At 42.0% G+C, this 27,558-nt stretch overlaps 1 protein-coding gene across 2 annotated transcripts in view; it reads left to right on the forward strand.

Moving 5' to 3' along the window:
* Window positions 1–11,592: 11,592 nt before the first annotated feature.
* The window catches only part of SELENOI (selenoprotein I), a 46,647-nt gene continuing 30,681 nt past the window's right edge, over window positions 11,593–27,558 (forward strand). Inside the window, exon 1 of one of the 2 annotated variants that reach the window (XM_078444889.2) lies at window positions 11,593–11,823. In XM_078444889.2, coding sequence (XP_078301015.1) covers window positions 11,767–11,823 — 57 coding nt within the window. In that variant the 5' untranslated portion in view covers window positions 11,593–11,766. The remainder of the gene's footprint in view (window positions 11,824–27,558) is intronic. The other variant, XM_060645024.3, reaches the window with a different exon arrangement.

Raw genomic sequence — 27,558 nt, forward strand, 5'->3', positions numbered from 1 at the left:
TGCAGGAAACAGGGCGAATGGACTGAGGTACCCTATGTCCGGGCTTTCATGGCCCTAGATCAGGATCCAGAATGGAGGGCCTCTTGCAGAATGTGTTTCGCCACTAACCAGGCTGATAAACTCCCTCCTGATATATTGGATGATTGTCTAAACAGGCCTCCTCTGAATAAACCTAGGTTGCTGGACCATCCTTAATGAAGGCCATCCTTAATGAAGCTCTGACACTCTCTCTCACTGTTCCTCCTTCCTAATAGATTCAGGTTATACTAGCCGTATGTGGGGGCTCACTCATTTCTTGGGTTAATGACTATGATAATTGGAGCCAATTGTCTCTGGTTGGCCTACCTCAGGATGAAGACTTTAAAGAATATTACTCCCCCTCTCTCTACCCCTCCCCTGCTCATGCTGTGCCCCTCTCTCTCTCAAAAATAAATAAACATTAAAATTTTTTAAAAAGGGGGCACCTGGGTGGCTCAGTTGGTTAAGTGTCTTACTTCGGCCCAGGTCACGATCTCAGGTTCGTGAGTTTGAGCCCCACGTCGGGCTCTGTGCTGACAGCTCAGAGCCTGGAACCTGCTTCGGATTCTGTGTCTCCCTCTCTCTCTACCCCTCCCCTGCTCATGCCCTGTCCCCCTCTTTCTCAAAAATAAATAAACAGTAAAAAATTTTTGAAGAATATTCTCAAGCAGCTGCCAAAACTCCTTTTGTTTTGGGGAAGTTCCCTATATTCTGTGGTCTGACCTAGACTAGCCATTTCCACTTGTTGGGGGAAAAAAAAAGTCTGCACCTGTTCATCTGTCTGGGCTTTAGGACTTGGAGACGTCTTTCTCTGTCCTCTGGGCTTTTATCCACCTCCAGGCTTCCTGGCTGCACCTCTCCTCTTCGGCCCCCCCCCCCGCCCCGCCACCCCTCCTCCTGTTTCTGCACCACCTTGGGTACAGTCTGCATCTTCCATACCTGTGGCACCATCAGCTCCTCCTCCTCCCCTCACTGTCAAGGAGCAAAGGGCACCCCCCTTGGACTTACACCGCCCACTTTAGATTTCCTGGCCAATGTCCCAAGTAAAAATTAACAATGGGGAACAAAGTGATTGACTTTAAGTGGACACAGGTGGAATGTATTCGGTATTTAAACTAATTTAAATTTGTTGGCTTAATTAAGATAGACATGTCTTTAGAGTTATCAGGATTAGATATGTAAAACTCTTTCTACCTAGGTTTACTGAAGGCCAAACAAACTGGTGTTATCTCCGTTGCAATTTGTTAACCAAAAGACGACTTAAAATGATGGCTAACTCTGTCTCAGGAGTTTTCGTGGGTAATTGTTAAGACAGCTTTCAGTTCTTGGCTACCTGAAGCCTTAAGGTTCTGTTTGGTTGATAAGTTAAAGTTAAATTCATTGGACATCTAGGTGTTTTCCAAATAGGATAAGGTGTTAAAGCATTAATTACTAAACATAGGTTTATGCTTTTGACTTATTGCAGAAAAAACTAAGGGTATTTGGATCTGCTGGAAAACCTGCTTTGTGCTTAGTTGATTCATAAATTTGCCATCTAAAAAATTCTGGTGTCACAGTTCACGATTGGTTACTACTTAGTTTTCATCGGAGTCTAAGGTTTCTAAGAGTTAAAATTCTGCTGAATGTAATTAAGACTGATGGAAATAAGGAAAGCAACTCTGTATGTAGAAAAGTAGAAGACACTTGTAATAAGGAATACATTTTTGTTGCAGGTAAAAGTAAGTAATTTAGTCCTAAATGAGACTGGTTGTTTGGAGAGAAATGGCTTGGGACAAAACCTAAATGCAAAGGAAAGTTGTAGAAGGTTCATAAAGGGAAATCTTTGTTAAGGAATTTTATGTGCAGTTAGGACGGACTAAGATTGAAATGAATGGATTTTAAGAATACACTGGTATAAGATTAAAATTCTGCTTTTCTCTCTGTGAAAAAGACAAAGTTTTCTTGGATTGTTGATCTGCTCTTGATTTTAAAAAATGTAAACAAAGGTCTTTTCTCTTTTGTCTTATGGGAAAATCAAAGCTTTATGTTTTGTCTTTATCAGGCCTTTGATTACTTCATTAAAACGTCTCAATGCTAAAGGAGCTAGGTTTTGCTAATGACTATATAAACCTACATATTTCCCTTTAGAATTTCTTATTGCTGTCTTGGCTAAATAAATAATTAAGGGTTGTAATGATCTGTAATTCTATTTAGGATGTGCTTTATAACTTTCTAAAGTTTTAACAAACTTCCCAGGATTTGAATTGTAGATGAAATCTTTTTGACCAATTGGGCCTTTTTATTTGGTATGGTACTTGGAAAGCCCTGTCAAACAAATAATGGTAAACCTTAGGTTGTATTGCTTGGGTAAATGCTATAACTGCTCAAATATATATAATATGTATATATATTATATATTTGATATATAGATACTATATATATATATTTGGTATATATAAATATATATATGGTATATATAAATAAATATATATATGTATATTTGGTATATATAAATATATAAAATTCCTAAATTTTTAATATGCTTGCTATGAGGTTATCACTTAACATTCTAATTATCAAAGTGTTATGTGTCACAGAAATAACTGAATTTCCTTATTAATTGCATCATAATGAACTCTCATATCAGATTGTTAACCATGTCCATTTTTGAGTCTTTTGCTATTTATAGTTATTGTTCTGATGCTCTAACAAAACGTGTTTCATCTTCAAGGAGATGTATAAAAAGGACTTTTAGGACAAACAGGTATTTGACATCTTTAAGATCATAAAACAAATGGGTAGAAATTTTCAGAACTAAAAAGCTGCATTCAAACTGAACAAGAATTAGTAACATGGGACTAAATAAATTAGGGAAGATTGTAGTTTTTGTGGCTCTTGTTGGAAATATTACTGATTCTATAATGTTTGCTCTTCCATATTAAGGAAATTTTCTCTTAAAATATCTATGACATACAGAAATGTGATAAAGTATTCACTTGTGAACAAACTGAACCTACCTGAACCCTCAGAAAGTCAAAAGCTCTCAGTAAGTATTCTCTCCTTCATGGCAATTACACTTGCTCGCCTAAGTTCAGTAAGAACCTGTTCTTGTAATAGGACACCATTGGAAATACTCGTTATTTTACCAAGGCTTTGACTAGAATGTCATATTTGAGGGTGACGTTCATAGACTCAGATGTGACCAGACAGCTTTAGGGAACTGAAGTTGACTTTCTGAAACTTGCTGCCAATAAAGCCCCTTGGGAAAGTTGTTCTGGTACCTTGCTTATAGCTCGTAGAGTTCCCAGCAGCCTTACCAGGTAAGTAAAGAATGTCACTTCCTGCAAGGTGCAGGATATCTTGGGGACCTCGCGGAAGGAATTTGCCCAAATCTACAGGTACTGCAGGCATGTCTGATGGCAAGTACTTGGCTTGGCTTCTGGCCTGGAGAGGCTACTAAAGTTCAATCTAGATTCCTTATCAAAAGTTCCAGCAAAGCAAATTTTAAAAGATCCACAGGCCCAATTGCTGTTCTTGCTGAGCTTATGTAAATAATTAGGCCTTCTTTGTTAAAAGTGGACTTGTTCTACAAATGAATTAGTCTTGATTTGGCTGTCTTCAGAAATAAGGGTTATTAGAAAATTTGTGTTCCAGTAACTCACCTTTGCAGATGTTAAATTCCAATTCTGATTGTCTTTAAATGTTTGTTGTTTGCTAGACAACTCGAGGTAAACTTCAAAGATGCTTCAAGCCTGACATCTAGAAATCTTCTCACTGGCGGCACTTCAGACTCACTCAGTTTATAATTTTGCTCCAACCATTAACCTGTATTTTTCCTGTTTCTATAAAAGTGCCTCTTATTAATTACCTGATTGCTTACTAAGCAAAACAGAGTCCATGTGATGGTTAACCCCACTCATTACACAATCAAGGCCTTAAATGACTCTCAAAATAACATTATATTATAAAACACTAAAATAACTCAAATGCATCACACAGTTCTACAAAATAAAATGGCATTAGATGTTTTAACTGCTGCACGAGGTAAAACTTATGCCTTTATAAAAACAGAACGCTGTATATACATCCGAGATTATCACAAAAATAGTTCTGAGTTTCTAACTGACAAATACTCAAATTGGCTCTTTAAATTATCTCTCTCTTTCCCTTAATAATTGGTTAAACTCCTGGACTAAAGGAAAATTTTTGTCAACTATCAAAGGACTCTTTTGTAAATTTTTTGATTTTTAATTGTTTTAATGTTTATTTATTTTTGAGAGAGAGAGACACAGAGCACAAGCAGGGGAGGGACAGAGATAGAGGGAGACACAGAATCTGAAGCAGGCTCCAGGCTCTGATGGGTCAGCACAGAGCCCGATTTGGGGCTCGAACCCACCAACAGCGAGATCATGACCTGAGCTGGAGTCAGATGCTTAACCGGCTGTGCCACCCCAGGCACCCCATTTACTAAAGGACTCTTATTTGGGCTTCTGTTTCTTTTTGTTATTTTAATCGTGTTTTGCTGTTTTCTCCCATGTGTCTCCACCTGGTGCTAAGATTCCTTCACTGCCATAACTTCAAGCCAACAGATGATCCTTTCTACTCAAGGAAACTCCCATATGTTATCAACTCTAGATACATCTGCCTTAGCCTTTCCTAACTCCTATTAAATTCTCAACTGACCAACTTTGACCCATAGGTAGAAATATCTCTATGCCCCTATTCAGCAGGAAGAAACTACCAAAGATGAGACCTTCTGCCTTCAACAACCTTAAAGATTTAAGGGTCCAAGTTGTTCAGGGGGGGAAATGATGAGGGAAACAAAGGCAAGAGAAATGTAGCTGAAATTAAATCTCTTTACAGCCTGCAGTCCACTGATAGACACCTGAAACACGCAGAGCGTGACCTTCCTCAAGCAACTCGTGGCTGCCTTACTTCCTTCACGGTTTTGTTTTATTAAAGACTAAAAGTAACCTTATCTTAACAGTAGCTAGCCCCTCAAGGTCCTAAAAGCCTTGCTTTCAAGTTTCTTAGAGACCTACGCGATCCCTAACCCCCACCAACTTAAAAGTATATAATCAGTCACTCCTCACAACCCCAGTACAGCTCTTTCTGCCCGCAGGTCCTGTTCTCATGCTTTAATAAAATCACCTTTTTGCACCAAAGATGTCTCAAGAATTCTTTCTTAGCCATTTGCTCAAGAGCCCCATCACACAGGATGCTCTAGAAGCGCAGAGAAACAGTGGGATCAAGCCCGTGTGTGTGTGCGTGTGTGTGTGTGTGTGTGTGTGTGTGTGTGTGTGTGTGTGTGTGAGTTAAGAGGAGTCAGAATAAAAACGGAATTCAGAGTAATCATGGGAGAAAGATGTTTCAAGGAAAGACAGCAGGCAGTGTAAGCCGATGAAAAGTCAGATAAGAAGTCTTCAAGAGTCTATCTGATTTAACAACAAAGTGAGGAGCCCCGAGGCAACCATTTCAGGAGAGCTGGTGAGGTTGGAAACCAGAGTGGAGAGGGTTGAGAGTGGGTGGGAGATTTGGAAGCAAGAGACAGCTTATGTTAATTAAAGCCTTGGGACAAGGGGTTTTACTGTTTTAGTTTGTTTTGACTTCTTTTTGATCAATACCTTAAAAGAATTCACGTGCAATTTAGTGGTTTCGAAATCTTTTCCTGATGAAGCATAACTTACTGTCTCGTCTTCATTGTAGCTAATCTGGAGTTTGCAAAGATGATTGCAATAATGCGCTCCCATTCTTCTGTGCAGGCCCCCTTGCCAGGTGACTTTGTCATTCCATCCATTAAGAAGTGAAATCTAGAGGCGTCTGTGTGGCTCAGTCGGGGTTAAGCATCCGACTTTGGCTCAGGTCATGATCTCGCGGTTTGTGGGTTCGAGCTCCGCGTTGGGCTCTGTGCTGACAGCTCAGAGCCTGGAGCCTCCTTCGGATTCTGGGTCTCCCTCTCTCTCTGCAAGAAGTGAAATCTATTTTCCTTCCCACCAATCTGGGCTAGCCTTGTGATTCATTTTGTCCAGGAGAATGAGACAGAAGTGACACTGTGTGATTTCTGAGCCTAGGCTTTGAAAGGCCTTGCAGCTCCTACTTACCCCCTCTTGAAACAGCCCAGCTAAGCCCACTCCAAATTGCTAACCCACAGAATTATAAGCAAATAAAATGGTTGTTATTTTAAGCTACTAGGTTTTGCATGATCTGTTATGTGGTGATAAATAACTTTTACATCTGCTTCACCTTTTATTTTCTTGGGGCACCTGGGTGGCTCAGTTGGTTAATCGTCCGACTTCGGCGCAGGTTATGATCTCACGGTTTGTAGTTCAAGCCCCGCGTCCAGCTCTGTGCTGACAGCTTAGAGCCTGGAGCCTGGTTCGGATTCTGTGTGTGTGTGTCTCTCTCTCTGCCTCTCCCCCACTCATGCTCTGTCTCTGTCTCTCTCTCTCAAATATAAATAAACATTAAAGAAAAAACCTTTTATTTTCTTGCAGCTTATGCCAACTGATACAGAATTTCATTATGAAAGACTATCATAGTATCATTAGTACACTTGAAGAGCTGTTTCTGTATCTCATCCTCTAGATTATTTATTTAAAATTTTTTTCCATTTATTTAGTTTTGAGAAACAGAGTGAGACAAAGCGTGAGCGGGGGAGGGGCAGAGACAGAAGGAAACACAGAATCTGAAGCAGGCTCCAGGCTCTGTGCTGACCGCTTGCTCAGAGCAAGCGGTCAGCACAGAGCCTGATGTGGGGCTTGAACCCATGAACTGTGAGATCATGACCTGAGCCGAAGTCAGACACTCAACCGACTGAGGCACCCCTAGATTATTTATTTAAATGTTAAATCAACATCTATGAGATTTCAGAGTTTTTAGAAAGTTTAGTTTTGGTTCCAACCCTTTGTTTCCAATCTTCAAGTCAATTCTCTGAAACAAAATATCTCAAACTTTTAACAGTGAACTTTTCTTTTCTTTTTTTTTTTTTTAACGTTTATTCATTTTTGAGAGACAGAGAGACAGAGCGTGAGTGAGTGGGGGAGGAGCAGAGACAGAGGGAGACACAGAATCCGAAGCAGGCTCCAGGCTCCGAGCTGTTAGCACAGAGCCCGATGCGGGGCTCGAACACACTGACCACGAGATCATGACCTGAGCTGAAGTCGGACGCTTAACCGACTGAGCCAGCCAGGTGCCCCTAACAGTGAACTTTTTAAAGGGGGTGTGGTGGGAGGCGGGAAGAGAGAAACTTTGAAGAGCTAGGGCATTGGATGGTACTGGTCATTCACAGAATGCAGTAATAATGTATTGCTTGTGTGGCATCCACGTTTTATTCCATTTTGCATCTCCACGGTCTATAATGGTATCTGTATTTGGCACATGGCTGGAGTGCAACAAGGATACAGGAGGAGATAACGAACTGCTATTTCTACACATTGTTTCATATTTGTAAGCCTTGTTTCCTGAAAATAGAACCAGCTTCTGCTAGAGTTCTGGTCTAGCAGGCGGCACAGCCTTGGGTATATCAAGGCAGATCTCAAAGCCCTATGCAGTAGATATCTATGTTGACAACTATTGCCTGAACTCCTGCCCTAGATTTCTGGGGATTCTTACAGGAAAATGAATTACAGCAATCTTTCCTTCTCTCTTGCTCCTCTTAGGTTTCTCTGCTAGTATCTTTCTCTTCCACGGAAAACTAAATAACTGTTGATCTCAACTCCAATGACTCAAAGTTTCAGGAAGACAAAAATAATCCTTCCTCAAAAATGGGGTGTCTTGTATGGCTCTATGTTCAAATTGAAATAATAATAATAATGAAAAGAATAGTGGTTACATTTGGTTAGATCTGCAGACCTGGCATTAGATGAAGCAAAAAGGAATAAGGAGATGGGGTGATGGCACTCTGGCTACCCATCTGAATGATTTGTACTTGGTTCACCTAGAGTTCTGCTTCCATTCTAGTGCGGTAACAATGGGGCGGGGGGCTGTTTGTGTAGGAGGGGTATCAACTCTCTGCTTGGAAAATCAGATGCTGGGTCATTGCCAGAACTTCAAGAATGCTCAAAATAAGAGTTTTCCCACTATAAAATTTTGCCTGAGATCAATTTTTAAAAAAGATTTTATATTTAATCTCTACACCCAACATAGGGCTTGAACTCATGACCCTGAGAACAAGCGTTGCCATGTTCCACCGACTGAGCCAGCCAGATGCTCCTGCCTGAGATCAGTTTTTTTTTTTTTTTTTTTAAGTTTATTTATTTTTGAGAGAGAGAGAGAGAGAGAGAGAGAGAGAGAGAGTGAGCAGGGGGAAGGGCAGAGAGAGAGGGAGACAGAATTGCAAGCAGGCTCTGCAATGTCAGCACAGGGCCCATTGAAGGGCTTGAACTCACGAAGGGTGAGATCAGGACCCGAGCTGAAGCTAAGAGTCGGATGTTTAACCCATTGAGCCACCCAGGTGCCCCTGAGATCAATTTTTTAAAATAACTCTCCTTTTATGTATAATAGCCATGCTCATGAATAATGGCTATAAAAGAATAATCACCATCTCCAAAACAAAGAATGGTAAGTATGTAGAGAGTGTAAATAAATTACTAGACCTGTCATTTTATTCTTTAAAAAAATTTTTTTTTTTGACATTTATTTCTGAGAGACAGAGCGTGAGTGGGGGAGGGGCAGAGAGAGAGAGATAGAGAGAGAGAGAGGGAGACAGAATCGGAAGCAGGCTCCAGGCTCTGAGCTGTCAGCACAGAGCCCGACGAGGGGCTCAAACTCACAAACCGTGAGATCATGACCTGAGCCGAAGTTGGTCGCTCAACCAACTGAGCCACACAGGCGCCCCTGTCATTTTATTCTTACTTCATATGACACTAGGTTGAAACTTTACAGTGATTATCTGGGTTTTGAATGACTATGGACACAATTGAGTTTGTATTCAAAGGTTAAGGGAACAAAAATGACCAGAAAACCATTGGGAGGCAGGTGGGATGACAAGTCACAGAACAGCAGAGAGCCTCTACTGACTTGGGGAGTGGGAAGTACAAAGCAGTATTAGCTTATACTGAATCTCAGTATGTTGCACAGATCTTTTCTGTGATGATTGACTGATGACCCATTCAAATAGAGCTCTCTACACATTTTTACTTAGGATTATGTTTTTAAAAAATGTGAAATACAGCAAAAACCAAGCAGACAAAACTTACCTAGAGAAGGTTCACTCTAGCAAGGGAATTCTAAGAAACAATAAGCAATTTAATGAGTCTGTTCAGTTCTTTCCTACTTTTTTTTTTTTTTAACCCCCTCTAGCCTTGATTTAAAACTGACTTGTGAATTTTCCCTTTTTAAATATCTTACTGTGGTAACTTGTAGAAGCAAGGTGTAGTGGAAAAATTATTTTAAAATTATTTAAAAATTTGATGACCCGTGCTCTTATTCCAATTTTACCACAAACTGGGTAATTTTTGCATGAGATGTAATAGAATACTTCTGCCGTTCTGTTCTGTACAATTAGAACAACTATCTGGCCCATGGCTCAGGCTTGTTAAGCTGATCTAGTGAGATACCAAATTCCTTTGAAAATCGTAGAACTTATTACTATAAGGCATCAGAGTTATTTTAAAATGCTAACCAAATCAGTACCTTTTTATAAGCTTCCTTGGGAAACCTCGGCCATTTTTATGGCTTTAATAACTTATGTTGGAGTTTTTAACTATGTTAGTCCTTAACTTCCAATTTTCTAGGTATCTATTTATCTGACACCCTCATACTTAAAACTAAATAAAGCAGGAATGCCACGAATGAAAACACTTTTTTTTTTCCAGTTTATATTACAAAGGTGGTAACATTGCTTCTAGCACAAATATTTTCTATGATGATTATTTTGGAAAGCAGAAAGCGTGGTCAGTGTATGAGATAGAGGACAGATAAGCGTCAGTGGGTGATAGATAAGCACAGGCCTTATATCAACAAGCATTTGATGCGAAGATTTTTTTTTTTTTCTCTTCATATTGATTAGAAGAAACACACAGCCGATGAAATCTGTAGCATATTACTTGGGATGGTAGCCTCACTCTGATTAATACATTGTCCAAAACACATATTTAGGGCAGAGACCTTGTCAATTCAGTTTTCTTATCAGTACACAGAAGGGATTTAAATACAGTACATGCACAAAGGAAATACTTTTACACGTCGAAGAAGGTGGTTTCATAGTTTTCCTTTCATTAGAGGCAATTTTCTTCCTAGATTAAAGGGAGATCCACATTTCTAATGTCCTCAAAGCAGACACTGCACAGCATAGCAAAGAGATCGCTGCTCATTCATTCAAGGAAAGGTACTGACCATGTATTATCTGCAAGGCACTGGACTATAAGGACAAGGGAAAATTAAGGTGTACAAGATACAGGTCCTTTCCTTAGGACAACTGAAGGAAAATGATGTTCAAGTTTATCGATCATCTGCCATGTATCAGGTGTGATGATAGATGCTTTATATCTATTACCTCATAAGAACCTTGTACTTTAGAAAGTGAGATGAGACACACGCAGAAATAAAAATAATGTTCTTGGCATAGATTGAGCACCCAATAATTATGTTTAACGAGTTAATATAAGGAACATAAGAGATCTTAAAAGAATCACCCTTGTTTCAGAGACCCAGAGACTGAGAATCTTTCTTAGGTAGTGGTTTCCGACACGAAGAACCTCATTTCGTGTTGGGTTGACCACTCCCGAGCTGTATAATTAATGGCCTGATCCTGGTCAAGTTAGGTAATCTGAATTTTTATTTCCTAATTTGCGAAATAGGGAAAGTGCCTTCCACTTAATAGTTTTGTTATGGGGGTTGGTGATAATGTATATAAAGTTCCCCTTATAGAAGGTGCTCAAAAAAAAGAAAAGGGAGCAATTATTACTATTATTAAATTTTATTATTAGCTTGATACACACTAGCCATTGATCTAGTGTTCTTTCTACTATTGGCTCCAGTTACGTGCATGCACTTCCTGCAAACGCACTTAAAGATCCCTAGAGACTCAGAGACCAGTGCTTTTATCTGGTTGGAGACGTGAGCAATTTCAATTTGCAACAGTTTGACAGAGCGGAGAGCTAAGAAGTCTAAGGGGTTCGTCTCCAGCGCCCTTCCACGCCACTTTACAGACGGAAAAAGCCTTCCCCGAGGCTCCCCACTGGTTTCTCTACGTCCAATCACCTTCCTGAGCTCCTACAGCCTGCCGGGAGCCGCAGCGCGCCGGGCACACACCCTTTCTCTGGCAAGTTCACGTCACGGCTCTTCCCTGGGTACTTCTGAACTGGTTCGTAGACCACCACCGCAACCCGAACGAAACCAGAGAACCGCCCCAACCCCCGGAGGGAGGAGCAAGGCCCCCTGGGAAATTGACCTTTTACCTCCACTCTCGCCTTACTTCAGCTCACCAATTTTGACGTTAGCGAATGAAGAGACGAGAAGACCTGGAAGGCGGGACTTCGTGTTGTCCGATCCACGCTGATTGGACTGCGACGGCGTGAGGGGGCGGAACTCGTGAGCAGGCTAGCGATCCCCACCTCGGGCGGGGAGAGGTGGAGGCTGCGCTTGCGCCCTGGGAGGCGGCGGAAGTGGCCTGAGGCCGCTACGCGTGCGTGGTGGGCGGAGCGCAGCTCTCCTACCACCTTTGCCTGCCCAAGCCTTCCCATCCTTGCTCTGCCGGTGTGGTGCTCGTGTTTCCGCACCTCGTCGCGGAGAGTCGCTGCCGAGTGGGCGCTCGGTGTTCGGGTCGTCATGGCTGGTTACGAATACGTGAGCCCGGAGCAGCTGGCTGGCTTTGATAAGTACAAGGTAGCGCGGGGCCCCGCGGACGTCCCTCTCCCTTCTCGTCCCGGCCTCTCCCTGGCGGCTGAGGGGCAGGCGCGGTCCGTGTCACCTTGTGCCGCGTGGCCCTGGGCGGGCGGGCTGGCCGGCGTTTCCCCGGGGGTCCTGCCGAGACCTGGGGCTTAGGGGTCAAGGTGCGTGGGAGCATCCTAGGGCCGCCGCCTTGACTCGGTACCCTCCCCGGGGAATTGCCTCTACCTTAGGAGACCTCTCCACGGGAGTGGAACCAGAGAATTCCCTGCGCTTCTTTACTTCATCTTCATCATCACCACCATCATCATTATTAGCTGATGCAGTTCCTTTCGTGGTGTCTTAATTGTCTTCAGTTTAATGAAATCTCCACCCGCCTCCTGCACACAACTTCAGATGGAGCTAGTCTTTGGCAGATGAGGCCCGGGGAGTAGGAGTAACTACTGAGGTCGCACTGCTGATGCACTCCACTTCAGTAGCTTGTGGCGCTTGGGCTGCCAGATGAAGTAAATGTGCACCGAACGAACTGTGTAGTAGAAAGAGCGCGGGCTTTGGAGCACATAGAAACCTGATCCCAAACTCTAATTTCTTTAGTTGGCTTTGGGCCAAATAATAGTCTCTATGGTGCAAAATGATTATAGGAATTTGAGAAGGGCCTGACACGTAATGAGCCTCCAGTCAATGCTGGTTGTTAACTTTACTCCAAATCTGGTTTTACTCCGCTGCTCCCTTATCAGTGAATGACTCCCCTGCCCATCCAGTTTTCCTAGCCTGAAATCTGGGCTGTAACCTTTCATCCTTGCTCTCTGTGTCGCTTTCACTCTCGATTCCTCTACCTCACCCACCAACTAGTGAATCACTAGGTCCTGTACCTTCTATCATTTTTAGGCAAAGCTAGACGAGTGGTTCCATTACCACTCTTCCCACGTACGCTTTAAGTCATCTTTTTATTTTAGAATACTTTTAGAATAGATTCACAGAAGAATTGTGAAGACAGTAGAGTTCCCCTATGCTTCATGCCCAGTTTTCTCTATTAACATCTTAGATTAGTATGGTACATTTGTCACAATTAACCAATATTTACACATTATTAACTGAGGTCTGTACTCAGATCTTCTTAGTTTCTACCCAATGCTCTTTTTCTGTTGTGGGATCTCATCTAGGAGATCACATTTCATTTAGTCGTCCTGTCTCCTTAGGCTCCTCTCGGCTGTGACGATTTCTCAGACTTCCCTTGTTTTTGGTAACCTGGATAGTTTTGAGGAGTTCTGGCTATGTATTTTGTAGAATGTCCCTCACTTAGGATTTGTCTGATGTTCTCATGATTAGGTAAGGGTTATGGGGTTTGGGGAGGAAGAGCATTAGATGAAGTGCCATTTCATTGCGTCATGTGATAAGTACGTGCTATCAGTATGACTTGTCACTCACTGTTGATATTGATTTGGATCACCTGACCAACGTAGTGTTTGTTAGATTTCTCCCTGTAAGGTTACTCTCTTTGGAAGGAACTCACTCTGCACAGCCCTCACTTGAGAGTGGAGAGTTATGCCCTCCCTCCTTGAGGGCAGAGTAGTGACATAATTTGTTTGCAATTATGTACGGGAGATTTGTCTTTTCTTCCCATTGTATATTTATCCAACTATTTATATCAATATTAATATTGAATATGAATATTTAGTTTATACTTGGGGTTATAATCTGGTACTACTTTATTTGGTTGCTTGCCCACATTCCCTTTTCCCTCATAGTCTTTTCTCTGGTTCATAGTGATCTTTAAAAAAAAAAAATGGGGGCGCCTGGGTGGCGCAGTTGGTTAAGCGTCCGACTTCAGCCAGGTCACGATCTCCCGGTCTGTGAGTTCGAGCCCCGCGTCGGGCTCTGGGCTGATGGCTCGGAGCCTGGAGCCTGTTTCCGATTCTGTGTCTCCCTCTCTCTCTGCCCCTCCCCCGTTCATGCTCTGTCTCTCTCTGTCCCAAAAATAAATAAAAAACGTTGAAAAAAAAAAAAAATTAAAAAAAAAAATGTGCATCTGGTCACATCACTCCTTTGCTTAAAACCCACTACGGTCCTCTCATTGCTCTTGGAATGAAATCCAAACAGTCCATAACATGATCTACATGACTCTGAATGTCATGGTCCTTGCCGGTCTTCAGCTTCATGTCCATGTCATGCCTCTCACTCTCTGCCCCTGACAGCATTAGTAGCTGTCTCCTCCCTCCTGCCATTTTTTTTTTTTTTCTCTTCTCAGATCTTTAAGTAACGTTGTTACTTCTGCCAGGAATGTAGCTTCCCTTCCCATTTATATTCATCTTCATGTCTTAAATGTTACTTCCTCAGAGAAGCATTCCCTAAGCTCTCCTCTCTTCTCTTTTCAAAAAAACCAAAATGTTTATTTTTTGAGAGAGAGAGAGACAGAGCACATGCAGGGGAGGGGCAGAGAGAGCCGGAGACACAGAATCGGAAGCAGGCTCTGGGCTTCGAGCTATCAGCACAGAGCCTGATGCAGGGCTCAAACCCATGAATGGTGAGATTATGATCTGAGCTGAAGTTGGACACTTAACCAACTTGGCCACCCAGGTGCCCCTCTCCTCTCCCCTTAAGTGTGCTGTCAGAGCACCCTCTGCTCCCTTATGGAATTTGTTAGTGTGTTTCCCTATTAGAACGTAATATCCAAGGTTAGACTTGTACGGACCACCACGACCTGAGCACAGTACTGTTGTGCATACTAAGAACCCATTAAACATATGTAGAATGAATGGATTGCTGAAGGAAATCATAATGGATTTGGCCTAGTTGGAATTGGAAAAACTGTAAAGGACCGTAGCAAGTCATATAATACATTCCAATGCTTTCAAGCAATGTAGTATCATACAATTTTGACCTGGGGTGCTGACATGTCTTAAAACTTAAGTGGAAAGAAGTTCCAGAGCCTTCTCGGTAACCATGACTAGGGCTTTACAACTTCATTAAAGAAGGTCATTAACCCAGATACCTCCTGTTTTGCCTTCAGCTCTACCCCCCTTTCTGTTATCTCTTCTGCACTGTAAATATTGACATATAAAACTTTTTCTGGGAGGGGGGAGAGCGGAAAATGGGTGATGGGCATTGAGGATGGCACTTGTTGGGATGAGCACTGGGTGTTGTATGCGAGCCGATTTGACAATTATGTTAAAAAAAACAAAAACCAAAAAACAAACTTTTTTCCCCTACTAGGATCTGCTTTCTGGGTAAGTGCCAGTAGGATAGCTGTTTCCTTTGCAGCAGTGTCTGTAATATGGAATCTACTTTTTCTTATAAACAGTGTTCCCTAAATTTATATTTCCAACTAGGTAGGTGTTCTAATCTACAGGAAATTTTAGTGTGCTTTTCTATTCCTATCTTTTCCACTCTTCCATTATCTGACTCACTTCCTGTGTCTGACAGCAGATTTCCTATCATCCTGGAAAACAAAGGTCATTTTAACAAGTGTCCAACGTTCACGAAAATATAGTGCGTTGATGTTATTTTAAAAGAAGGAGGGTCACAAATGTATAACCTCAGCTGCTTCTAGTAGAGGGTTCCTTACTGAGTATTGTGTTTATATTAAAAATATGAATCTAAAGGTGTCTCAGGAAGAATCTGTGTAGTCAGTTTCACTGGAATGTGAATTGCCCTAGAGACACTTCCTTCCTAAAGATCACACATTCCCATTGTGTGGTCTTCACCAGTAAGTGCTTTATAAATGCTTATTGAATTAAAACAGCTTTTTTTTTTTTTAAGTTTATTTTTTTTATTTTGAGAGAGAGCACAAATTGAGGAGGGGCAGAGAGAGGAAGAGACAGAATCCCAAGCAGGCTCTGCACCATCAGCACAGCCTGATGTGGGGCTCAAACTCACAAACCGTGAGATCATGACCTGAGCCGAGCTCAAGAGTCAGGCACTTGACCGACTGCGCCATCCAGACGCCCCTAAAGCAGCTTTTCAAAAAAAGGTTATTTTTGAGAGACAGAGACCGCGCATGTGTGCGCGCATGCGAGCTGTGTAGGGACAGAGAGAGAGGGGGACAGAGGATCCAAGGCGGGCTCCATGCTGATAGCAGAGAGCCCGATGTGGGGCTTGAACTCATGAACCATGAAATCATGATCTGAGCCGAAGTTGGACGCTTAATCGACTGAGCTACCCAGGTGCCTCTAAAACAGCTTCTGAAGAAGATCATCCCATAAATGGGTAAAGACTCAAAACAGTCAAGAGATTTTTATTCCCTAAGGTGACCCTGTATATGACAGCAAAGAGATGTAGAGAAAACTTGATAGTATAAAAGCTGCTGGTGGCAAAATTACTTTTGGTTAGTTTAATTTCTTTGTCTCCCTAGAGGTACATCTGAGAGCTACAGTTGGGAACCTGGCTGTTATTCAGAATAACTGCGGATAGGTTGTGCACACGTAGAGTGGTAATTAGATTTCAGTAGTAAGCAACTACGACCATTGCTTTTCGGTGCAGAAGAAAGCATGGGATGGATTGTATGTTATGTGCTGTCTTAACACCTGTGTTCTCCATCGAGTTACCACAGTTTTATTAAGCAGGTGAATCATTACTTGAGAGTCTGTCTTCTCTGTTAGAATATGAGCTCTGGGAGGGTAGGGCCTATAGCTGTCTTATTCAACATGACCAGGGTCTAGTGTATGAACAGAATAGGCGCTCAAGAAATATTTATCGAAGGAATGAAAGTGTAGAAGAATATAAAACATTTTGGAAGTGTGGTAAAAGGGAGCTGTCCATCTCCTGGATATCAGAAGGATACTTCTGTATTTTGAATGTGAAGATGTCAGGGGTTTAACTGCCATTTTCTCTGTTGCTTATTCATGTACCTTTGGACAATTATATTGAGGGATTTTACCTTTGTGAGGCTTAGTCCTCCTTTCTACCTGTCCTTTCTTTGGACAGGTCTTTAGAGTTGAAGGATTTTGCCACTTAGCTAAGGGTGAAACGTCTATCGTGGTTTATGTAATCTGGCCTAGGGGAGGCATAGTTTAATTGACAGTGTAACAGTCAGTTTGAAATTGTATCATTTTGCTTCAGAGAGGAGGTAAGTGTGCTTTGAAATATCTTGTTTGGTTTCATGCGAATAATTTTATGATGAATTGGTTTCTGCTGTTACGGTAGTTCTACCTTGCATGTCAACAACAGCCTGATTACGGGACCTATGATAATTGTGAATTAATTAGTATATCGCAGTTAACAGGTTGTAAAGAGAGACTGTGTGCATCCTGATGGAAATGCTCAAAGAATCTAGCCTTCACCCTTACTGGTTCATACAGTTTGATTCCGTGTATTCAGTAAGCATCTATTGAGGGCCTGGTCTGTGTCAGGCATAGCACTGGGGCTGCAAAATTAAGCTAGTGGCATATGGGCAAGTAGATAGACGGCTATAGATAGTTAGTAAGTGCAGTTAGGTAAGTGCCGGGCAAGGTGGGAGAGGATAGGGAAGCAGCTCCAGGGAGTGAGGGTTAAAGCTGAGAAAGGCTTCAGGGAGAGGATGGAGGGAAAGGCAGAGCTCAATCTAGAAAGATCAAGCTGAGTGGGTCTCACGTGACCAGATGATGACTCGGGAGTAAAGGAACAGAGGAGCAGTGGATTGTAAAAGGAGTGAAGGCCCGGGAGTATTTGCTGGGAACCCTAAGAAGGCAGATTTTAGGCATAATGGTGGAGGGGCAGGAGATGAGGCTGAAGAGAGGGAGGTGGGGCTCTGTCACAGGGGATGCTTTGGTGGAAAGGGCTTCTAGATTTTATCCTTTAGGGAGATCTGTGGCCTAAGGACTATCAGCATCAGCATCGCCTGGGAAAGTGTTTAAATAGCAGATTCCTAGCCTGACTTTGGGAGATCCAGATTAGGTAACTTACTGTTATCAGCATGTTTAATACCTCAGGTGATTTTTAGGCACACTGTCATGCTCTAGGCTTGGGGCAGCTGTTTGATTTTAAACAGGAGCAGATTTTAATTTTAGGAAGGTTGCCTTGGCAGCTTCCTAAACGGATGGAGTAATCTGGAGACCTTTTAGGATCCTTCTGCATAAACTTAGGTAAGAAATGAGGAAGGCCTGAATCTAAAAGCAGTGGCGTGGGTATTTTAAAGATAGAAGTAAAAGCTGGTTAACCTGCCCACTGAATTTGGCCAGCAGATATGTTTAATTTGGCCCACACGTACTTTGTTTCAAAAATTGGCGTCTTCCCCATAAAAAATCCAGATTTCTGGGCTAGTTTGAAAAACCAGAATAGTGAGGGGCTACTGGGTGGCCCGGTTGAGCGGCCGACTCTTGATCTCAGCTCAGGTCTTGATCTCAGGGTCATGAGTTCGAGCCCCATGATGGGCTGTGTGCTGGGCCTGAACCTACTTAAAAAAAGAAAAAAGGAAAACTAGAAGAGTGGAAACATCGGCCCAGAACTTCCTCTTGGCAAGACTCTCCTGGAGCTAAATAGTGCCTGTCCTCTTTCAAAAAGGTATTTGCTCTCCAGTTTGCCATCTCCCTACCAGTCCGCAAACTTCATTCAGGCCTGCTATGTTCAGTTTATCCTCCCGATCCCTGTTTGTGATCCCTGATTTAAGATCGCAAACTGACAGAACACGATGAGTGACCAGCTGGAGGTGTTGGTGGTGTGAGGGGAGGGATGAGGGATGGGGGGTAGGTGTCTGGGATGACTCAGGTTCTCTGGTAAGATGACTGGGTGGGTAGAGGCAGCAGTCACCGCAATAAGGGTTTTGTGAAGCATTAACTCTGGAAAGGCACCTTGGCAAGAATAGCACCTGACATTTGTTTTGTCTAAGATTTAACTTTCTTGATTTCCTATCTCCTGAGTAAACAAACTCATGAGAGACTGACCCTTCTAGCACAGAATAATTTAAGTGATAAATGATGCTGAATCTGGCCGGATAACAGAAATCTTTTGCGCAGGGCTCTTCTCTTGGATGGGGCCCTGTGAAGGTGTGGTTTGTGGACAGGGAGTTGAAACAAAGAAAACTTCATGTTCTAAAGAAATAGCACTTATGGATGCATTATTCTCTACTAGAGGAATATTCTGTAATGATATCAAATTATCAGAACACTTTTCTTCTGGGCCACAGTAGACACATGAGAAATTCTTAAACCTGATTTTCACTTACGGCTGCAGGCCAGCTATAGTATGACATGTTGGTGATGGCATTATCTAGATATGTTACAGTTAGTTCAGACGTAACTCATCTTTAGTTGTGCGTGGTCTCCTTAAGTAGATCGGGGGAGCTGCCCGTTCCCACCTATAAACACATTTATAAGGCTTGAAAAGCATTTTAGTGGCCTTAGGTATAGATTTGTAAATGGCTCACGGAGAGAATTATTTTTGTAGTTGGCAGAGGCAGAGGAGTCTCTCAGAAGGAGCGAAAGAGGGCTGGGTGGGGGGACTTCTGCAGAATGACGGAGAAAAGTCAAGGTGGTGGGAAGAAGGTAGGTCTACTTTTAGGTACTATTTGGAAGAAGCATCTTGGTTGTTTTACTCTTTTCTGAAATATCAATTCACTGATGATGGCTTGTTTTCCTAACTCCTGTAATGTTAAAATGTGAAGAACTTTGCTGAAAAAGAATTTGCCCAGCGCATCAGGGAGAGTTGGAGAAATGTTCTAGAGAGACTGGTAGTGGGAACCAAGGCACAGAGACCAGGAAGACCATGGTAAATTAGGCATAAGGAAGTGGCTCTGTGAGGTACCGGGCTGAGCCGGGTGAGCCCAGTGAAGGAAAGTTGAAATGGCAAGGGCAATATTGTTGTAAATACTGAGTAATAATAATGACAGTGATAGCAGACATTTATATAGCATTTACTATATGGCAGGCATTGCTTTAAGTGCTTTACATATATTATCTCATTTAATGTTCACAAGTGCCTCTTGAGGTGTAGGCACTAGTACTTTACTGAGACACAGAGATTTTAAGTAACTTGTTCAAGGTCCCAAAGCTGAGATTTGAACCCAGGCGGTCTGGGTTCGGAGCCCATTTTCTTCATGCTTTGCTTCCTCTCAAATCTAAGAATGAAAGGTAGGCTTTGCCTTGCAGTTCCTGGGTGTTTTGTAGCAGATATAGAAACATCCAGTAAAGACCTTCATTGACATGCCTGATTGGGTTTGTGTCTAATATTTGCAGATGGGAAACATGCACAGTGAAAAAGAAAGACGTGTTTTTGTTTTCTTTTCCCCCCATTTAAAAATTATTACCAGAGGTGAGTAGATGACTGTAAATTTACTAGTCTTACATTTTGTTGAGTATTAAGAACATTTCATATAGTATTAGCTTTAATTGAGGTAAATGTCTTTTGATTAAATAAGTAGCTTTGGGTCTAATTTTTGTTTTTTGTTTTTTTTAGTATTTATTTTAAGAGAGACAGCGCAAGTCGGGGAGGGGCAGAGAGAGAGGGAGAGAGGGAGAATCCCAAGCAGCCTCCGCCTGGTCAGTGTGTAGAGCCCCACACAGGGCTCGCACTCATGAAACTGAGATCGTGACCTGAGCCAAAATCAAGAGTCGGACGCTTAACCGACTGAGCCACCCAGACACCCCTGGGACTAATACTAAGTTAGAAACTACATACTAGCGTTATGACCGTGAGTAACAGTGTCTTCTCTGACCAGGTTTCCTCATCTGTGACTAGATCACAGATTGTAACATTTACAAATAGTAACTTACTCAGTTTTGATAATGATCTGCTTCATAGGATCATTATCAAAATTGAGTGAGTTACTATTTGTAAAGCACCTGGCACATAGTGCTATATTAATGTTAAGTAAATAGGAAATAAAACTTGACATTTGTGCTTCCCTGTTTGTCAGCATTGGCTAACATAAATGGACATGTGTACCCACACCACAAGAACTTAGAAGAGAAAGGGTATTTTAAGAAAGTAAGTTAAGGGTGACAACTTAATGGGAAGAGTAACTGACAGGTCACTGTCTAGCTTGGGTCCCAATGATAGTCTTGGCCTTCAGATTTCTCCTCTATTTAGTCATATCAACTGGCAGAGTAGGTAAATCTTCTCAAATGTTACTCTCCTGTTTAAGAATCTGCAATACCTTCCATGTGTTTCCCATGCATCTGATAATACAGATTTCCTCTGTAAGGATTTCTAGTTTCTTCACTACACGACCCCTGCTTTTGTCCTCTCTTCTTAGAATTTATTATAGATTATTTAAGTTTAGCAAGCAAATCTGTCATCATGACTTGCTTGTTCTTGCTGCTCTAGCTTCTCCAATCTTCTGTCACCACCTTCCCTCTGACTTGTTAGCAGATGGAAATGATAATATTGACTGAAATGAGATCTCCTTGCCCACGGAGTCATGTTCTGTTATTGTAGTTCTTAAAATCTTGTATTGATAAAAAAGTCTTTTAAGAAATTAAAAAATTTTGTCCTTGGGTTGGTTGGTCCCTCCCTTCATCCTGTTTCTTTGTTTTCCTTCCTTCCTTCCTTCTTTCCTTCTCTTCTTGCCTTCCTTCTCTTTTCCTTCTCTTCCTTTCTATCCTCCCTTCCTTCCTTTCCTCCCTCCCTTTCTTTTGCATTTTAAGTTTAGCTTTGGTGTTTTTATACCACAGATTGTTCTAGCACAATGCCTTGGACTTAGTAAATTTAGTGAGTACTTGCTGAATTTTATTATATCGTGTCTCTTGCTTGCACTGCAGTATTTGAAGTTACCGTAAGGAGGAATAGGCGTTGGTCACTAGACTAATGGTGTGGTTTATCCCTCAGCCGCGGAGTGGTGGAAGTGCCGTTAATGTTTGTTTTCAACATTGAGGAGAGCAGTGCTCCTCAAACCTAGGCGTGCTTCCGAATCACCAGGAGGGTCCGATAAAAGAGATGGCTGGGCTGTGCTCAGAGTGTTTGATTCTGTATGTCTGGGGCAGGGCCCGAGAATTTGGGTTCAGTTTGGTGATTACAGTTTGAGAACACCTCATCAAAGAGATATTCAATTCTATTGCAATCTGAAGAGCAGTTGAAACCAAGGAATGGATGTAGAGCAGTAAGAAACTCTGTTACCGTAATGTAGTATGGCAGCTCTCAGGCATCAGGTGTTCTTGATTTTGTGGGTAGGAGCCTCAAGATGGCTCTTCGTAGAAAAGATGATGTAGTGCTTTCCGGACTGTGCACTAGTTTCCTATTGCTGGGTAACAAATTATCACAGACTTGGTGGCATAAGACAGCACACGTTTATGATCTCACATCCTCTGTTGGGAGTCTGGGCATTGTTAGCCAGCGCTTCTGGTCAGGGTCTCACCGGGCTGCAATGAAGGTGTCATCTGGGCTGTATTCTCATCTGGAGCTTGGGGCCCTCATCCAGGCTTGTGTGGTCGTTGGCAGTCTTCAGTTCTTTCCAGCTCTAGGGCTGAGGCTCTTAGCTCCTAGAGCTTTCCCATTTTTCCCTGCCCCATGGCCCTCACCACAGGCAGTTCACATCCTTGCTGTTTCCTTCATAAAAGCCAGCAAGAGGGGCGCCTGGGTGGCGCAGTCGGTTAAGCGTCCGACTTCAGCCAGGTCACGATCTCGCGGTCCGTGAGTTCGAGCCCCGCGTCAGGCTCTGGGCTGATGGCTCGGAGCCTGGAGCCTGTTTCCGATTCTGTGTCTCCCTCTCTCTCTGCCCCTCCCCCGTTCATGCTCTGTCTCTCTCTGTCCCAAAAATAAATAAAAAAAAACGTTGAAAAAAAAAAATTTAAAAAAAAAAAAAAAGCCAGCAAGAGACTCCTCCAAACTGCTAAGATGAAGACTTACATAGTGAAATGTATCATGGAAGGGATATCTCATCACCTTTGTCATAGAGTGTATCCTAATAGGCAGTGCCATCTGTCACCTTTGCTATATTCTGTTGGTTAGAAACGAGTCACAGGGTCCCCCTCAGGGGAGTGGAATGAACCATCAAGGGGAAGGGATTGCTTATACAAGGGCTCGACTCACTGGGGATTACTTTAGGTTGTGCCTGCCACAAATTGGAAGACAAAAAGTGTGTTTTGGAGGATATTATGAGAATAATGATTTCAGTAAATTGGGTTTAGGTAGGTCACGATTGTATTTGAGCCAAGGAAGTGTAGTCTGGTTTCAAACAAAGTGATCAATTTCATAGACGTGTTTCAGGATGAATCAGAAAGGACTCACAGTTTGGACCTTTCTGTTTATTAGCTGTTGGGATCTTTGAATTTTACAGTCTTTTACACTCCCAAAAACGTGAATAATTTTGGAACTCAAGAATTTTGGAAATAATTTTTAAAAATTGGAAATGTCATTTTGAGTTTGCTTGCATTCTGAAGTGATTAACATGAAGTGCAGTTTATGAGCTACTGTTAACTTGTACTTGAGCCACATTTTGTGGATTACTGCAGCAAACTAAATGTGTTTTATAAGTGTAAAGCTTATATTTCATGTGGGTAAGGACGGGCCTTATATTAAAATTGATTTGACGGTAAGAGCCCGGTTCTCCTTATGCTGTTTAGAAGACAAACGAAGCAGGGGAAATCTGCTGCTGATTGTAGATAGTAGAGCATTACTTGGGACAGTGGCCTCAGTCTAATTAATCATTTGTCCAAAGCTCTGTATTTAGTGCAAAGGTGTGTCAGTTCGTATCCGTTTTCTTATCAGTACAGAGAAGGGATTTAAAACACAGTACCTTTATAAAGGAAATATTCCTATGTCTAAGGAGGTGGTTTCATAGTTTTCCTTTCATTAGAGCCCATTTCATTCTTAAATTAAGGGGAGTCTCACATTTTTACTGTCCTCAAAAATGTGTACCTCACAGCATATTTGGAAATAATGTAGAAGTTACTGTACTGCTACTAGCCTAACCCATAATCCTCTCTGCCTGATGTACCGTAAGTCTCATAACTGGTCTCTATTTGCACTTTGGTACCCTTCCAGTCCATTTTCTGCACTGTAGTCAGTATGACCCTTTCAAAATGTAAAGCAGGACATGCACTGGGTTTACAATAAAATCTGGCTCACTGTGGTCTGGCCGGGCGGTGCAGGCCCACCTCTCCAGTCTCATTTACATGCCTCTCTTCCTTGCTCACTAGACCATAGCTGCGCTGGCCTTCTTCCAGTATTCAAAGTATTTCTAGCTTTGTGGTCTTTGCACATTTTGTTCTCTCTGCTTGGAAGGTAGCTTGGCACGCACTCCCCTCCCTGCAATATGCGTGGGTGTGTGCATGCACACATGCACGCACTGCCACACACGTATTCTTTATTTTCTATTTCATTTCAGGTATAAGTTACATATAGATGCACAGATCTTAAGTGTCTAATTTAATGACATTAAAATTTTTTTTTTGATTTGTTTTATTATTTTTGAGAGAGAGAGGGAGAGAGAGAATCCCAAGCAGGCTCCGCGCTGCAGACTCGATCCCACAAACGGTGAGATCATGACCTGAAATCAAGAGTCAGATGTTCAACTGACTGAGCCACCCATGCGCCCCTAATTTCATGAATTTTTACATATGTATATACCCATATAACCACCACTGCGATCAAGATAATCGAATTGATTCTGGCAACTCAGAAGGCCCCCTTTCAGTCTTTCTCATCAAACTACTATTATGACTTCTTTCGCCATAAATTAGTCTGTTTTTGAACTTCATATAAATGGAATCTACAACAGCATGTTCTCTTTAGTGTCTCACTTCTTCACTCCCTATAATACCTCATATGTTCCTTGCCGGTCTTCTCATCTTTTAGGACCCAGCCGAAGTGTCCCTTCCTTAGTGAAGCTTTCTCTGACCACTCAGACTAGGCATACTCCCTACCCCTTGGCCTCTTGCAAAATACCCTCTTATTCCTTCACAGTATTTAACACAACGTGTGACTTTTCTTTGTTTTTGGGCTTATCGTCTATCTCACAAAAGACCATAGACTTGGTGAGCATAGGGAACGTTTCAGTCTTGTTCATCATTCTCTTCACTGGGCCTAGCAAAAAGTTGCCTGGTACAGTCATAGGTATTCAATCATAAATATTTGTTGGCTTTCTGAATGAATGAGTGAAAAATGAACGCTGCTCTATTTTCTGCCTTGTACTGAAGTAAAAAAAAAAAGTTCTGAAACTTTCTGATTTTTGGCAAAAGGTAATCTAAAGTAATTCTGATCTTACTAAGATTTTAAGAAAATTTCTTCTCATGGGCAAGATGGACTAATTGCCATAGGTGACGGTACCGAATTCTATACTTAAGTAACAATTGTTCGGTATACTAAGAGCAATCTTGAGGGAAATGTTCAGAAGTTCTATCTTGATCAGCATTTTTACAGAGACTTCAGTGAAGGTACTGTTATTAGCATGACACATTGACATGCTGAGGGTTTGGCGAGGCATAACTATCACCTTGATAAGTGAGTCTGAATCTGAAGAGATCTGGAAGGGATAGAAGGATGAGTTGAATCTAATAAGATAAAATGTGATAAGATAAATGTAGAGTCTAGTACTGGGTTCCAACAGTCATCATATTAGTGTAGAGAAAGGTAGTTAGCAGTCCAACTGTGCGGTTGTGTTTAACTCTGCAGAATGCTTTTGTTGCCATAGGAAAGTAGTATGTTGGGCATCAGAGAAACAAGTCATTGAGGAAGAGGGGCTTATGGTCATGTTCTTTCTACTCCTGCACCACATGAAATGTTTCTTTTGCCCCGATCACATGTTCGTGTTGGCTTAACATTTTGGGTCATGTGGAGGATAGATTGTCAAACTAAAGCCCTCAGGCACTTGTTTTTGTGAATAAAATTTTACTGGACCACAGCCGTGCCCATTTGTGTACTTATTTTCTGTGACTGCTTGCTTGCTTCAGTGGTAGTGTTTGTTACAGAGACTATATGGCCTGCAGAGCCTAAAATATTTACTATCTGATGCTTTCCGGAAAAGCTTTCCAACCTCTGGTCTAAAGACTAGACCTAGATGAGGAAGAAGATTGAAGGCATGGCAAGAGGAGCAGCAAGAGGGACATGAGATGTTTAAGCAGGTGAAGAGAAGAAGTGGGTAGGACAGGGAGAGAGCAGTCTTCAAATATTTGAAGCACTATTGTTTGGAAGAAAAATTGGACCCCTGTCTGCTTAACTTTGTAAGACAAAATGAAAACAGGATAGAAAATACGGGGCAAGGGGAGGATCTTGTTAGTGTATAGAGAAGTTAGTTTAACATGGGTTGCGTTGCTTCTGGAAATAATGAGTTTTTTGCCCCAGAGGCATTTAAAAGGAGGCCGGATGATTGTTGTACCTGTTTGCATAAGCGAGGGTCAGGCACATAAGGACCTAGACATCTCCTGAACGCTTATGATTCTGAGATTTTCTCAAACCCAGGCTATGGTTTTCAGCCATTTCTCCAGGGTGATAGCTTCATCCAGCCTTGCAGTCTGGAGATCAAGCAAGTCACAGTGAGCTTAACAGTGGATTGCCTGCTGGGTTAAGATACTCGGATATATACCATTCCAATAGAAAATAAAAATATGTTTACTGAGCATTAACAAATACCTAAATCTAGTTTAACATCTTTAAAAGTGTATGTTTTACTTATTTTTTCATGCACGTGGAAGGTCTGAATCATTTTTTTTCCTCCTGTTGACTCACAAGACAGTTTTAAGTTTCTTTGTTTATACTAAGTGATACGTGATCTTGAAAAATAGTCAGGTAAGGCTAGAGCACGGAGTGTTCTTTAGGTTTATTGTTTGCTACCTTTTGTGATCTCCTATTACATTTTCTTGCTTACTTGAGCTTAAATGTGGAAGATCCATTTAGGCAGACTGACTTTCTTAAATTTAGCTGTTTGTTCTTTTCATACTACTGATCTCCTGAAGTAGAAGTTTAATGGTAAAACTTCAGGGTTTAAAAAGAGGAGCTTTTCAGATCAAAATACTGTCATTTAAGGACATCTTTGTAGTTCTAAATTAAATAATGGAAAACTGCTGAAAGACACTCATTCAGCAAACATTCCAATTAAGAACATTGTACTTTGTACACCATATTAGGTACTCATGTGATGTCTTAAACAGTTTCCTTCTGATTTGGACTTCTTACAACTTTTTTTTTTTTTTTTTTTTTTTAACATTTATTCATTTTTGAGACAGAGAGAGACAGAGCATGAACGGGGGAGGGGCAGAGAGAGAGGGAGACACAGAATCGGAAGCAGGCTCCAGGCTCCGAGCCATCAGCCCAGAGCCCGACACGGGGCTCGAACTCACGGACCGCGAGATCGTGACCTGAGCCGAAGTCCGACGCTCAACCGACTGAGCCACCCAGGCGCCCCTTCTTACAACTTTTGTACTTTGCAGTAGATGGTGGACTTGAAATGTGTGGTTTCCCCGTTTATCTGACCCGCTGGCTACATCAAGTGGGTCTGGGTGCGGCCAGGGCCTCCCCTTTGTTATTGGCAGCTGCCAGGGGCTCCTACTCGTTCTGTGTCCTCAGGTGCAGAGACTTAAATCCAAGCAGTCCTGTCAGTTGAGGACCCCTCATTCTGCAGAGGTGTAGATGTAGCTGTAGCTATTATGTGGAAAGGCTTTGTGGCCTGTAGAGAGCCGTGCAAGTACCACTTTATGTTATGTTATGTTATGTTATGTTATGTTATGTTATGTTATGTTATGTTATGTTATGTTATGTTATGTTATTATTTAAAAAAACTTTTTTAGAGAAAACTTCTTTTTTTTTTTTAAGGTTTATTTTTTTAAGTATCTCTCTGCACCCAATGTGGGGCTTGAACTCGTGACCCTGAGATCAAGAGTCCCATGC

Source organism: Panthera onca, chromosome A3 (genome assembly GCF_046562875.1).
Source record: "Panthera onca isolate mPanOnc1 chromosome A3, mPanOnc1 haplotype 2, whole genome shotgun sequence".
NCBI classification, from domain to species: domain Eukaryota; kingdom Metazoa; phylum Chordata; class Mammalia; order Carnivora; family Felidae; genus Panthera; species Panthera onca.